The following is a 14,828-nucleotide window of genomic DNA, read 5'->3' as shown; positions in this document are numbered from 1 at the left end:
CACCAGACACAGAGTAGGGAACAGAACAGATGGACTGATTGAAATACACTGCTGAGGGAAGCAGTGGATGAGACAGGTGAGGTCTGCTGTGCCTTGTGGCTAGCTCCTGGGCCAGGGATGCCGCAGTGGCTGCATGTAGCTTCATAGTGCTGAGATCCAACCCCTTGCACCACCAGAGAGGCCCCCGTTAGTGGGATTTTTAAATAAATATATCAGGTTGAGGAAATTCCTTTCTATCTCTACTTTGTTGTTTTTGTCATGAAAGGTTGTTTGTTGAATTTTGACATGTTTTATTGAGATTTTTGCTTTTCATTCTACATCAATTGATTTAAAGATATTAAACCACTTCACAACTGGGATAATTTCCACGTGGTTATTGTTATCCCTACCACCCCTGGAATTTTATATGTTGAAGCCCTAAGCCCTGGTACCTCTCGTGGTGATTATATTCAGTGAAATATGGATATGATATGGCAATTAAATATGAATGGCAATTAAATATGAATATGATATGGCAATTAAAAAATTAAGGCCATTAGGATAAGATATTTTGACTGGTGTCCATTTTGACTGGTGTCCTCATAGGTAGGAAGAGTAGATTAGGACACAGAGATGAACACATACAAAGGGAAAGATAAGGACAACACACACAGTAAGAAGGTGGCCATCTACAAACATTTCCACTGTGATCAGGAATCCTAAGCCTCCACCTACATGTGAGATGCAGATGGAACCTTTTAGAGAGAAGGTCATAAGGGTAGAGCCTCATAAATTGGATTAGTGCCCTTATAATAAGAAACCAGAAAGCTAGTTAAATTTCTTTTTGCCACTTGAGGATTCATAAGTTGTTAGTCTACAATCTAGAAGAGGGTCCTCCTCACCAGAACCTGACTAATGTAGTACCCTAATCTTAGACTTTCAGATATCAGAACAGTGAGAAATAAACTTCGTTGTTTATAAGTTCCTCAATCTATGATACTTTGTTACAGCAGCCTGAGCTGATAGCACATATAATATACATGCAATTATGTAGTATTCATTTATTAAAAATCATAATAGGGTTGTTTCTGGTGTTTGACTATTATAAACAAAGCTGCCATGAACATTCACATACTAATTTTTGTATAAACATATACTTTCTTCTCTCTTGGGTAAGCACCTAGAAATGGAATGGATGGATGATATAGTAGATATGTACATTTAATAAATTGCTTATGTTCATTTGCTATCTGTATGTGTACTCTGATGACGTATTTATTAAAATGTTTTGCTTATTTTTAAATTAGATTGTTTCAATATTGTTTTGAGGGTTGTTAATAATTTTGGATATACTTTATCAGCCATATGCTTTGTAAATAATTTTTCCCAGTATACCTTTCTTTCCATTCTTTCAGCAGTGTCTTTTTTTTTTTTAAAGATTTATTTATTTATACAAGAACCAGGGTACAGGCCAGATGTGCGGGAGGGTGAGAGGATTCACCAGAGACAGAGTGGGGAACAGAACAGGCAGACTGACGAAATACACCACTGAGGGGAGCAGTGGATGAGACAGGAGAGGTCTGCTGCGCCATGTGGGCATCTCCACAGCCAGCAGGGATCGAACCGGCACTACAGAGGCTGTGGACAGCTTCACAGTGCTGCGCTCAACCGCCTGCACCACCAAGGAGGCCCAGTGCCTTTTTTTTTTTTTTTAAGATTTATTTATTTTGCTTTCAAGAACTGGGGTATAGGACAGAGGTGTTGTAGCTAATAGATTAGCTAAAATTGGTACCAGAAGCAAGCAATTAAGATTATGAATAGATTTTTCTCATTCCATGCTAAAACTTTTATTATTCATCATGAACTATAGGCTCCAATTGCAAAAATTATGCTGTTAGCTATGTTATGTGGTAAAGACTAACAAAGTATTTCAATACTGGAAGAGTGTAATTATTTCAAAGCAACCCATTTTCTATGTCTAACATTTTAATCAAGTTTTTCATGGATCATTTTCAAATAAACTTAGAATTCTAAAGAATATTACCTGTATGACTCCCTTTGAGGTGGAAATATTCATTTTTTCTACTGGTTTTGTTTCTGGTAGAATCATGGCTCTTGACATACCCATTTTGCTTTGATATGCACCAGGATATGCTTTTGTTTGAGGTCCTTTAATTGGATTAAAAAAGCTAATAGACTTCCTTGGCCCAAAGCCAGTGTTCCTGTATCAGGAAAAGAAAACAATACAGACAATCCAGGATTAAAGAAAAATTAACCAAAAAGCAGATGTTCATTTAGAAACATGGAAAAGCCTTAACATGTAAATAAGAAATAATAACTACTTGAGAGTCCATAGTATATAAACACGGTTCCAAAAAGTTAACACTCATTATGTCACTTTTCCCTTACAACTCTAACAGATGGCCATTAATGATATTTTATATAAAAGCATGCAGGCTTACCAAAAACAAACAAACAAACAAACAAAAAAAAACCTCGTGCTAAAGGTGAGATTTGAACCCAGGCAGTCCGATCTAAAGTCTACACTGATTTCTCTGGGTGTCAGTTTTTTCATTTGTAATGTGAGAGATAATAATAGTAGCTAACTTATAGGTTATTATGAGGATTAAATGACTTAATCTATATATTACATTTAATAACTGTTTGGCACATAGGAAACACAAATGTTGAATACACCTACATAAGCAGATTGATGGATGAGTAATAATACCTAAGGAAAAAATATCATAGTCCTGCCTGAAAAATCAGATATTTAATAAGAAGTTATAATCAAAATGGTTTTATTTTGTATCTACTCTGTAAATTTCTTAAAACAAAAATCTACCTTATTGTAGGGTAAAGAAAATGTCAGGCTTTTCTGCCCTTCCGTCATCAGGATAGATGGTGGATTCTTATCCTGAATGCATGCCTGATGGCGGGCACCTGGAATAGGGTGTGGGCATAGGTAGATGGGATTCAGCTGAGCTAAGACTGTGCTTTTTAAGGGCGGCGTCACGGGGGGACGCCAGCAGCAGCAGCAGCAGCAGCAGCAGCAGCAGCAGCAGCAGCAGCAGCAGCAGCAGCAGCAGCAGCAGCAGCAGCCCGAAAGAGAAGCCTAGAAGCAGCAGAACCAACTCCAGAGAGCCCCGATAGAGTGAAGACTTGCTGGGGGCTGGGAGGCCTGCCAGCCTCCCAGCCCCCCAGCCAGCACCCCTGCCTGCCATATGCCTGGTGAACCCCAAATAAAAAACCTGCAAAACTACTGAGGACTCTGACTCCTCCTTTACCCGGTCTGCATGGGATCAGAGAACCTGCACTGTGGCCAGTCCGGCCCTTCCAATTGGCGTAAGTCGGCAGGATCCATGCAGACGGGTATTGGAGCCCTCCGAAGACCTGGAGGGACTAAGGAGTAAAAGACTGCCTGTGACGACGCTGGAGGCGCCATGGCGGTACAGAAGATGGATATGTCCACGAGCTACAGGATGAGACCTGGCATGAAGGAGACGCCCACGAGGACCAGACAACGACACCGGAAAGGACCAGCCAATGACCCCTGAGGCAGCAGACCGTTGCTGAAGCAGGGAGAGGCCAATGGACTTGAACTGATGGACTGATAAACTTGGACTGACAATACCGCCAGAAGGCGGAGGACCTTGCAGGTTGATATGTTTTGGGACCCTGGGGGTGGAACAGTTTTGTTTGTAAACCCCAGGAGATGGGAATCTGGGGGTGGCCAGTGGGCCTAGATGGCCAAAAGCAGCCTGTTATGCCCAGCAGCCAGGTGGAGGAGAAAAGCCAACTGAGAAGGCAAAAGCTGGTACTGATGCTAAGTTGAGAAGCCCTGAGTGGCTGTTAAGCAGCCTTAGTATGCTGAAGAACTGTGAGTCTCGTAAAATCACCTGTGGGTGATGCCCTGCTCATTCTTGAGTGAGGGTGAGGAGCTGAGGAACCTGTCCTTGGGGGACGGGTGGGGAACGTGGCTTGGGGTGGAGCCCAAGCCAAATGTAGAGTTTTGGTCCCCAACCCACGTGCTTGTGCAGTGGGTTGGCTTGAGTGCAGGGGTCTGCGAGTCGCATTGGTGGCCATGAAGGCCAAGTGTTGGAGCCGACTGCAGACAGAAACCCTGAGGATTGGCGATTACCCCCAACAGAATAAAATTGCCAATCCCAGAGCTAGTGCATCCTGGGGGTGGATGCTGTGTGTGCCTTGTAGCCGAGACTACAGCCAGAGAAGGCCAGGAAGCCTGACGGCTCCTGGTGTGATATAGTAGATGTGATTTCCCCTTCCTCGTATGAGCAGTGCCTTCGGCAGCAGATTTGGTGGCTTATCTGCTGGTACCAATAATTGTCTTTTGCACTTGGTTGGGGCCCTGCCTGGACTTATTTGTGTTCTGTTGTATTTTGTTGTGATGTATTTGCTTTTGTGGGCCATGGCTGCATTGTTTGTTTGATAAGAAAATTGTATATATATAGACTATATGGCAGAAAACCCTGAGGGGGTGGACTGTAGGGTAAAGAAAATGTCAGGCTTTTCTGCCCTTCCGCCATCAGGATAGATGATGGATTCTTATCCTGAATGCATGCCTGATGGCGGGCACCTGGAATAGGGTGTGGGCATAGGTAGATGGGATTCAGCTGAGCTAAGACTGTGCTTTTTAAGGGCGGCGTCACGGGGGACAGCAGCAGCAGCAGCAGCAGCAGCAGCAGCAGCAGCAGCAGTATGAAGCCGAAAGAGAAGCCGAGAAGCAGCAGAACCAACTCCAGAGAGCCCCGATAGAGTGAAGACTTGCTGGGGGCTGGGAGGCCTGCCAGCCTCCCAGCCCCCCAGCCAGCACCCCTGCCTGCCATATGCCTGGTGAACCCCAAATAAAAAACCTGCAAAACTACTGAGGACTCTGACTCCTCCTTTACCCGGTCTGCATGGGATCAGAGAACCTGCACTGTGGCCAGTCCGGCCCTTACACTTATCATTTATATGTTCCAGTACTCTCTCTGAGTGTACTGTGGATTTATGTAAGACGAGGACATTCCTCCTTCAGAGCATGAAAAGGAAATAAATTTCCAAAGAAAACATTTTAATACTTAATTTTTCAAATAAGAGATAAGCAATAATAAAATCGGTATTTTTGAATGACATCAATCCACCTTTTTTTTTTCTTCAAAGAAATTATGACTACTTGACATTTTATTTTTGCCCATTCTTCTACATATCTCAGCATCTTTAGGTAAGAGCTTTGTCTAACTCATTGCTATATCCCTAGCACCCAGAACAGAGTTCAGTATATTGTGAAACCTAAATATTTTTTTAAGTAAATGAATTCCATTCAGGCAAATTTTCTAATTTACACCCCTCTGAAGTATCCTACCATAGCCCCTCTCCTTTAGTCTTTAATGACTTCATCCCTGACAAAAATTATCAACCAGGTAAAAACTTTGGAATTAGTTCTTTACATTCATTTTCTTCCATACCCTGTGTAGGGTAAGGAAAAATGTCAGGCTTTGCTGCCCTCCCGCCATCAGGATAGATGATGGATCCTTGTGGTCCTGAATGCATGCCTGATGGCGGGCACCTGGAGTAGGGTGTGGGCATAGGTAGATAGGATTCACCTGGGCTAAGACTGGGCTTTTTTTTTTTTAATTTAATTTTATTTTTATATTTCCCATACAATTGCAATCCCCTTATTTTGACCCCAATCCCTCCCCTCCCCACCCCCCATAGAGTGTCTCTTGTTCATAGTTGTTTGTTGATTTTGATATTTTCTTTCTTATAGTTATTCTTTTTCCTGGTCCCTTATTTAAGTTTTCTAGATTCCTGCTATGAGTGAGACCATCCGGTATTTTTCTTTTTCTTTCTGGCTTATTTCGCTGAGCATGATCCCTTCCAGCGCCATCCACGTTGCTGCAAATTGCATGTGTTTATCTTTTTTGAATGCTGAGTAATATTCCATGGTGTATATGTACCACATCTTTTTTTTTTTTTAGAGGCATATTTATTTATTTATTTATTTGTTTGTTTGTTTGTTTGTTTATACATGCACTGGGTACAGTCAGAAGCATGGGAGGGTGAGAGAATTCACCAGAGCCAGAGCGAGGAGCAGAGCAGGCAGAAGGACCGAAGTACATTGCTGAGGGGAGCAGCAGGCGGCAGGAGAGGTCTGTGCGCCATGTGGGACCCTCCTCTGGTGGCCGGGGAGCAGCCGGGGATCAAACTGGCGCCGCAGAGGCTGTGGGCAGCTTCGCAAGCCAGCGCTCAACTGCTAATCTTCCTACTTTCTGAAACTTGTCTTTTTCTACTTTCTGAGGGATTTTCCCTATAAATAATTCTGTCTCCTACATCTAAGTGCCTATCTTTTCCCCCTGAGCATGTAACTATGCCCCTGTCATCCCCTCAACTCAAAAATCCTTAATTAAGATATCTATTAAAGGCTCTTTTCAGTACCTATCTTTGTAGCACCTGAGAGTTGACTATTCCCCTTCTTAAGCTTGATTCTTAAATTGGTTTCTGGGAGACCACTATCTCCTATTCTTCACCATACACCAGACCCTTCTATTTTCTGTCAATTAATCAGTACCTTTTAGGTTTCCTTTCATTCTCTAATCCAGAATTCACAAATCAATTCACTTTTACCATTACCTTGAACTCTTACTTCTCTCCTCTCCTTTTGCCTCTACTATTTTTACAAAATCCAAATCCTCTCATTTTATTAGTATACTTTTTGAAGATTATACTTATGTTCAAATCTCAGTTATGTCTTCTCAATATATGTTATCCTCAAGTAAATTTACAAATTTACAAAATTAGTTTAAATGACTACTTGTATTCTTCTTTTTTATGGGAGTCTCCCATCATATCATCACCATCACCCTTGTCCCATCTCCTGAAGATTTTATATCCTAAATCACTCTCTCAAATGCTATTCTTCTTACATAATTCCTGAGTATTTTAATATCATGAAGATAATCCTTCGAATACCATGGCCTCTTCGTTCTTTGAAGTCCTCTCACATAAATGATCTTGGCACATCAGCTACTTATTTCTATGGTCATGCATATTCCCTTGTCCTTAGCAAGATCAACTATCACTTCCTATTTTTCTTACACTCTAACTCCAAGCATTCTTCTATTATAATCGTCCAATCCTTGATTCTACCACGTTTTACTTCCTTCCTTCCTTCTTCTCATGCGATCTCTTCTCTCTTAAGTTTAAGGTTAATTAATATAATCCATAGCTAATTATTATAATGACTCAGTATTTACATTCTCAACCCCCTCCCCTTTTCTTTCCCCTTCTTTAAATTCACTAAATTTTCTGGCAGGACCAAAACCTTGATTAAGTCCAATTATCTTCTTACTTTGATCCTGCACCTGTGTATTAACCATGTTTCTAGCTTCTGTAAACTTGTGCTTTAACATCTTCTCTGCATGCATAGACTTGCCATGTCTTGTTTTGAACAATCTGATATGCCCAAGTCACGTTGCTTGACTTCTTGCCTCTTTTTTTGTCCCCCACCCCCATCCAGAGTCCTCACTCCTAACCAACTCTCTTAGCAGGCTGTCACACTCTGGGCCACTATCACTCTACAGCCAGATACTAGAGATGGCCCTTATGTTCCAGAATCCACTGAACTTTTCCAAATTAGCCAGTCCTCAAACTGTTTACCCTGCCTTTCCTGTTCCTTCCGATACTACCTAAACACTGCGGCCCACAATTCCCTCCTCTATTTCTGCTTGGTGGTCAAAGACCACTGCATCTCCATTTGGTCCCCTGTGGCCCTGTATGCCTCCTTCTTTTGGTACATGAATAATAATTAATAAACTATTTTTTTAAATAGCAATCACATCCTGTTAAGAACAAAACTGAGTGTAGGGTAAGGTGAAAAGTATCAGGCTTTTCTGCCCTCCCGCCATTAGGATAGATGAGGGAACCCGGTGGTCCTGAATACGTGTCTGATGGCAGGCACCTGAAGTGGGTACATCTAGGCTGAGAGACTGAGTTTATAAGGGCGGCGTCTCGGGGATGCCAGCAGAAGCTGAGAGAAGAAAAAGAGAAGCAGAGAGAATGCCAGAGAGCCCAGTTAGAGTGAGGATTTGCTGGGGGCTGTGAGTACTGCCAGCCTCCCGGCCCCCCAGCACCCCTGCCTGCTGTGTACCTGGCAATCCCAATAAAAGCCTGCAAGAGCCACTGAGGGTTCCAGGACTCCTCCTTTACCCGGTCTGCTGTATCAGAAAACCTGCACTGTGGTCCATGTCCTGACCCTACACTGAGCAATGGCCATTGTAGGGTAAGGAAAAAATGTCAGGCTTTTCTGCTCTCCTGCCATTAGGATAGATGATGGAACCCTGTGGTCCTGAATGCATGCCTGATGGCAGGTACCTGGAGTAGGGTGTGGGCATAGGTAGATGGGATTCAACTGGGCTAAGATTGGGCTTTTAAAGGCGGTGTCACAGGGACCCCAGCAGAAGCAGAGAGAGAAGCAGAGCCATGAGAAGAGCAGAGAGAATGTGAGAGAAAGTTGGAGAGCCCAAACTGGAGACTTGCTGGGGGCTGGGAGACCTCCCTGCCCCCCAGGGCCTTGCCTGCCGTGTACCTGGTAATCTAAATAAAAAACCTGCAAAAGCCACTGAGGACTCTGACTCCTCCTTTACCGGGTCTGCTGGATCATAGAAAACCTGCACTGTGTCCCTTCCTGCCTCTTACAATTGGCGTAAGTCATCAAGATGATCCATGTAGACGGGTATTGGAGCCCTCTGAAGACTTGGAGGGACTAAAGAGTAACAGACTGTTTGCCTGTGATGACACTGGAGGCGTCATGGCGGCGCAGGAGATGGACAAGGTCCAGGAGCTGCGGGACGAGACCTCGCATGGAGGAGACACCTGAGAGGACCAGCCAACGACCCCTGAGGCAGCAAGAATCATCGGCGAAGAGAGGACCACGATTCAGAGCTCGCCAGCGCTGATGCAGCGAGAAACCTAATGGACTTGGACTGATGTACTTGGACTGACAATCCTGCCAGAAGGTGGAGCAACTCTGATAAGTTAATGTTGTTTTGGGACCTTGGGGGAGGATTGTTTGTAGACCCTGGGAGATGGGAATCTGGTGGTGGCCAGTGGGACCTGACGGCCAAAAGCAGCCTGTGATGTGCCCAGCAGCCAGGTGGAGGAGAAAAGCCAACTGAGAAGGCAAAAGCTGGTGCTGATGCTGAGTTTGGGAAGCCCTGAGCGGCTGTTAAGAACTAAGTAAGCTGAGGAAGGCCAGTGAGTCTTGTAAAATCACCTATGGGTGATGCCCTGCTCGTTCTTGAGTGAGGGTGAGTTGCTGAGGAACCCGTCCTTGGGGGACGGGTGGGGAACATGGCTTGGGGTGGAGCCCAAGCTGAAGAGGGGACCTGAGAGAGGTAGCATATAGAGTTTGGATCCCCGACCCATGTGCTTATGCAATGGGTTGGCGTGAGTGCAGGGATCTGATTGTCACATTGTTGGCTATGAAAGCTGAGTGTTGGAGCGACCGCAGACAGAAACCCTGAGGGTTGGGCGATTACCCCCAAAGAGTAGAGAATCCCCAATCCAGGAGTGAGTGCATCCTGGGGGGTGGATGCTGTGTGTGGCTTGTAGCCGAGACCACAGCCAGACAATGCCAGGAAGTCTGACGGCTCCTGGCGTGTTACAGTAGATGCCATGAGTGGTTCCCCTCCTTCGTATGAGCAGTGCCTTCGGCAGCAGATTTGGTGGATCATCTGCTGGTACCAATAATTGTCTTTTGCCACTAGGTTGGTGCCCTGCCTGGACATTTGTGTTCTGTTGTATTTTGTTGTTATATTGTGATGTATTTGCTTTTGTGGGCCATGGCTGCATTGTTTATGTTTGCTAAGAAAATTGTATATATGAAGCTTGTATAGCAGAAAACCCTGAGGGGGTGGACTGTAGGGTAAGGAAAAAATGTCAGGCTTTTCTGCCCTCCCGCTATTAGGATAGATGACGGAACCATGTGATCCTGAATGCATGCCTGATGGCGGGCACCTGGAGTAGGGTGTGGGCATAGGTAGATGAGATTCCCCTGAGCTAAGACTGGGCTTTGAGGGTGGCGTCACAGGGACACCAGCAGAAGCTGAGAGAAAAGCAGAGCCATGAGAAGAGCAGAGAGAATGTGAGAGAAGGTTGGAGAGCCCAGAGTGAAGACTTGCTGGGAGCTAGAGGCCTGGGAGGCCAGTACCCCTGCCTGCCGTGTACCTGGTAATCTAAATTAAAAAACCTGCAAAAGCCACTGAGGACTCTGACTCCTCCTTTACCGGGTCTACTGGATCAGAAAACCTGCCTCTTACAGCCATTCATTGCATTTGGTTGGAAGGCTATTGCTGGTCTTCAGAAAAGTGATTTTGATGGAGTGGTGGGATGGACAAAAAACGACAGTACCATATTTAAGAAAGACTGGAAGGTTAGGTTTTCTCCCAAGAACTGTCAACAAGTTTTGTTGAAGAAAGTCTAGCTGAGTGGAAAAGACTGGAGGGATGTTGAAGCTTTGACGGCGGGGCGGGGGGGGGGGGGGGGGGGGGGAGGGGAACTGGTATGGAAGTGTGGCAGAGTGAATGAATTAGGGAACTTGAATGAAACTGTTGGGCAACACTAACAGACCATTTGCAGTTATGTGCGAGACAAATTCGCAGAGCTGTGTGCTTTCACCCTGCCTCTCGCTCAACTGTTGCAGGAACTGTAGAATGCCATAAACCGGAATAAGTTTCAAGGCAGTATATTAAGAGGTGGCAAGAAAAAAAGTGTACAGGACAGATTACTGTTCAGTATGATGGATCACAGAAACCGAGAGAGCTGACTGTCTGTGGACACAGCATGGAGGTAACAAGCTAGAAACTGCAGGGGGGTGGGAGGGCGAGTACGAGGAGGAAGGATGGTTCTAAACAATCTAGGTCTTTGCGCAGAGCAAGCACAGCGGTAGGGGCTTGAGATCGTCTTCCTAGGCCAAGGACTGAGACACTGCTGCCTGGGAGCTCCGAGGGCAGCTGATTGAACCCACTTGCAGCAAGTGCTAGGCTCTAGAAAGGCTGCCTCCCGGCCCCAGGGGGATGGACTACGCAGAGCTTTAGCATCACAACTTACACCCCGGGGTTCAGCTGCTTGCGGCTGCTCGTCGGAGAGATGGGCATGGTGGCGACTGCCTGGGCAGTGGTCTGCAGTTCCTGTACCCCAACCCCCGGCCTTAGAGGCTCTGGCAGAAGCAGGGGAATGTTTGCCGGGCGTCATGGAGACGGTGGCGCTCTGGCTCAACAAGAGGCCGCGCGGTTGGCTGGCGGCTGGAGGCCGAGGAGGAGGGCGGAGGCGGAGGGGAGGGCAGAGGGTTGGTGGAGCAAGAGGAAGCTCAGGACGACGACTAGAAGAAGGAGGCGGGCGGCCCGGGCCCCAGGCCCCTCCCAGGTTCCCAGTCTCCCCGGCTGCAGGCGGATGGATGGGGCTTCTTCAGGCGGTGGCGGCAGCAGCGGAGCCGGCGGCGGCGGCGGCGGCTGTAAGTGCAGCCTCCATAACCCATCTCTCCTCCCCGTCCTGTTTGGGATAAGGGGCTCCTGCGGCGTCCTCGTCCCCCTTCACCCCTCCCCCTCCCCCACCGCGGAGTCCCGCCCGGAAGACCCTTCACTTCCGGGGAGGGGCTGCTGGCTTCTCCGCCCGCAGGGGCGCGGGACACCCAGGGCGCATGCTCGGGCCCCCGGGAAGCCCAGGGCGCATGCTCGGGCCCCAGGACGCCCAGGGCGCATGCTCAGGCCCCCACCGCCGCCCACCCTACCCCGACCCCGTCTTTTGCTTTGGCGGCGGTGGCGGGTGCTGCACGGATCTTCCCCGGCGTCCGCGGCGCGCTGGGAGTCCGCTGCGTAGTGAGTTCGCCTCGCCCTGGTCGCTTCCGCCCCTTTCTCCTGTCCGCCCTGGAGCCCGCTGGGGGTGGGACTAAGTTGACTACACCCCTGTGGCTCCGCCTCTTTCCCCTGCATCTGCTGGTTTGTCCCAGCCCTGGGAGGCTTCTGCTTGCACTGCAGCCCCAGTGGGGAGCAGGTTCTCGGGGCAAGCCCTTTCTGCGGGAGAGAGGGAGGGAAGAGAGACTCGAAGGGGGCATTATTGCGAGGGGCAGAAGTCCTCCCAGCCCGTGGGAGGACCCCGGGGGACAGGTACCTTACCCCCCCCATTTTGAATGGCCTTGTTCCAGCTTTGTGGAGGAAAGATCTGTGGCCTGGAGTCCATCTGATTTTTTCGCTTGTTTTGTGACCTTGGGCGAGTCACTACTTCTTTCTGGGCTCCAGTTATTCCTAAAGCTTCTTCCAACGCTAAAACTCTGAATTCTGCAGAAAAGCTTATGCAAGACCGGCCGGTCCACTGAGGCCGCTTAGCCAAGATGACTAAGAGTTGACTGAATCTTTTCTTCAATCCAGTGGGATGAGACAGCCTGTTACTTGGGTCGCTTTTATACAGTTAGCATAAGTTACAAATTGCACGACTCAATGTGTTCCATCGTTTTTCAGAAATTATTACAGGGTCCTTGGCCTAATACCTAGTAGCCATCTTTTCAAAAACTGTAGGCAGGGTGAACGGTGAGCTTGTGGTTTCGTGGTCTCTAGTCTCGTTGCTACTGAGGCTCTCTTTCCTTTGATCCAGATGGTGTGGTGGCTCGATTCTCCCAGTGCCTGGCTGAGTTTCGGACGTGGTTAAGAACCAACTGGTTGAGGTTCAATGCAGACAAGACGGATGTGATGCTGGTAGGCAGGGGCACACTTGGAGATTGAGGGAGGGAAAATCCAAACTCCCTCAAATATAAATATATTACTCTTCTTATATGTTCCAGTGTATGAGAACTGCTGATGGGCCAATAATTTCCAGAGTTTGGGTGAGATAAAGTTAACATGTAAGAATTACAAAATACCAGTTCATGATCAGCTGATAAAAATTGGGCTGCTGGATAAATTTCTTTATGTAAAAATTATGAAAAGAAAATCAAAAACTGATGCAAGAACAGGCTACTTAAGTGTCTTCGGGTGGTATTAATAATAAAAATCAAACTAACAAAAATATGATGATTGTTGCATAGTTGTGGGACTTCCAAATGTAATGCCTTGCTCCTTTGTAATCTGCATCTGCCTGCTAAAGTAAAGGTAAACTCTTAGTTGATCTAAAATGTTATTTTGAAAATTGGTTAAGTTTTTTGGTAATTTAGGTGTTTTTCAATCAGATTAGTCATCACTCATAAATTTGTATCTGCATTCATGAAGATACAGTATAGGTTGTCACTTTTAAGTAAAACTTTGAGGAATAGCCTGATAAAATAATCTCAAAACTTAAGCACTCTGAAAATTGTCAGGTATAGAATTTAATTTTATGGTTTTGAATATGCTCTATTCATTCAAAAGGCCTCACCTCTACATTTTTGTAAGTATTTTCTTGGTATATTTTGAGAGGTATCTTTGAATTGCATAACAGATATGTTTATATTATTTAGGTATATATTACCTTTTATTAAATCAGGTGTTGGTATAGAGCACCAACCAACCAGTGGTTCTATTTCTCAGGTATATGTAAATTGCCAAAGTAGTTTATTGGTTTGTCTAAGGTACTGGTTGAAGTAAATTTGTGATCTTTAAAATGCCTCATTAACAGCAAAATTATAATTGAGTGTGTGTGTGTGTGTAGTATAGGCTCTATAATACTGTTTAATAACTTCTTAATGGAGTATTCAGTAAATTGCTTAAAAATAATTTCCCAATATAATAGCAATTTTGAGTAGCATTATGTGTCAAATGTTATATTTACCTGAAAATAAGGAAACCTTTAGGTAGCGATGGGTACTAAAGAGGCATATATTCAGGCTTTGTATAGTGATTTTTTTGAGACATTAACCACACGCCTCACAAAATTGGAATTAACCACACTTTTTAGCTTAAACACTTTGCTACATAATTTTAACAGAACTGCCATTTTTGATATCACATTAATTCTATACACTGTACTAATTTTAAATAGGTCATAGTTTTTAATTTTCTCATGCCTTTAACTCTGTCATATCCTATTTTCAGCTCTTCTAGTCTCAGTAGGCTTTAAAGACTTATTTTTTGTTAACCCAAGTATCAATATTGACTGTTGGCATTTGATTACAAAGAAGGCAACTGTGAATTATTCCAAAGTGCTGAAGAACTCAGGGGTGTTCTGCAGGGTGGAAGTAATGAGATAGATTCTGGTTTAATAAAAAGAATTTTTCCAAAATGTTGGGGTAAGAGCAACCTCTTCATGACAAATCATGAGCCATTGGAGATTTTCAAATGTAGAAAAGCTTGGTAGAGGAAATATGTAATGAGGGAGTCTCTTCAGACAGAGTAGGAAGTTGATTGAAGACCTGTAAAGTCCATCCAACACTAAAATTCTGTGACTAATGAATAGGTTTTACATATCTGATACTGAAGAGGGTAAGCAAGAGTTTTAAGAAAGACTGCTTTCCTTAAAGTGGCTCCTAAAATTTTTAGATAAGTATGTTTCTAGAATAAAATAGGAGCAGAACTATACTGAATTCACTACAGTGACTTACAGTTATTGGAACTATTTATCTTTACCATTACAATATCTGAACCTAAAAAAACACTGATAAAAAAGGGGGCAGGGAAAGATGTGCAAGGGGGTTTTCTCCCTAAAGAATAATGCCACATGAAACTAGTAAAATTGATACACAATATTAAACTTAAAAGTCATTAATTAGTAAGCTGGATACCCATTCAAATATGTCTCAGATCTCAGTTTTCCTGGCAATTTCAGTATTCAGTAGCTTAAGGCACTGTGAGTACCAGGTCTTGATCACAATTGGGATTTTGTTG

The 14,828-nt window shown here is 45.0% G+C and overlaps 2 protein-coding genes across 4 annotated transcripts in view; one reads left to right on the top strand and one right to left on the bottom strand.

Annotated features, from left to right (window-relative positions):
- The window catches only part of DNAI4 (dynein axonemal intermediate chain 4), a gene marked incomplete at both ends in the record, with an annotated part of 56,434 nt that extends 45,202 nt beyond the window's left edge, over positions 1 to 11,232 (bottom strand). Inside the window, 2 exons of the mRNA XM_084242349.1 lie at positions 2,024 to 2,201; positions 10,787 to 11,232. Of these exons, the coding sequence (XP_084098475.1) occupies positions 2,024 to 2,201; positions 10,787 to 11,232 (624 nt within the window). The remainder of the gene's footprint in view (positions 1 to 2,023; positions 2,202 to 10,786) is intronic.
- A 198-nt stretch (positions 11,233 to 11,430) lies between these two features.
- MIER1 (MIER1 transcriptional regulator) overlaps positions 11,431 to 14,828 on the top strand; it is a gene marked incomplete at both ends in the record, with an annotated part of 53,803 nt that continues 50,405 nt past the window's right edge. For 2 of the 3 annotated variants that reach the window (XM_084243756.1, XM_084243754.1), the window contains 2 exons: positions 11,431 to 11,491; positions 12,628 to 12,728. In XM_084243756.1, the coding sequence (XP_084099882.1) occupies positions 11,431 to 11,491; positions 12,628 to 12,728 (162 nt within the window). Of the gene's footprint in view, positions 11,492 to 12,627; positions 12,729 to 12,814; positions 12,857 to 14,828 lie in introns of all 3 variants that reach the window. The other variant, XM_084243755.1, reaches the window with a different exon arrangement.

Source organism: Talpa europaea, assembly GCF_964194135.1.
Source record: "Talpa europaea genome assembly, chromosome: 9".
NCBI lineage: Eukaryota > Metazoa > Chordata > Mammalia > Eulipotyphla > Talpidae > Talpa > Talpa europaea.
The sequence above is the reverse complement of the archived record's forward strand: the minus strand, read 5'-3'. Positions and strand labels throughout refer to the sequence as shown.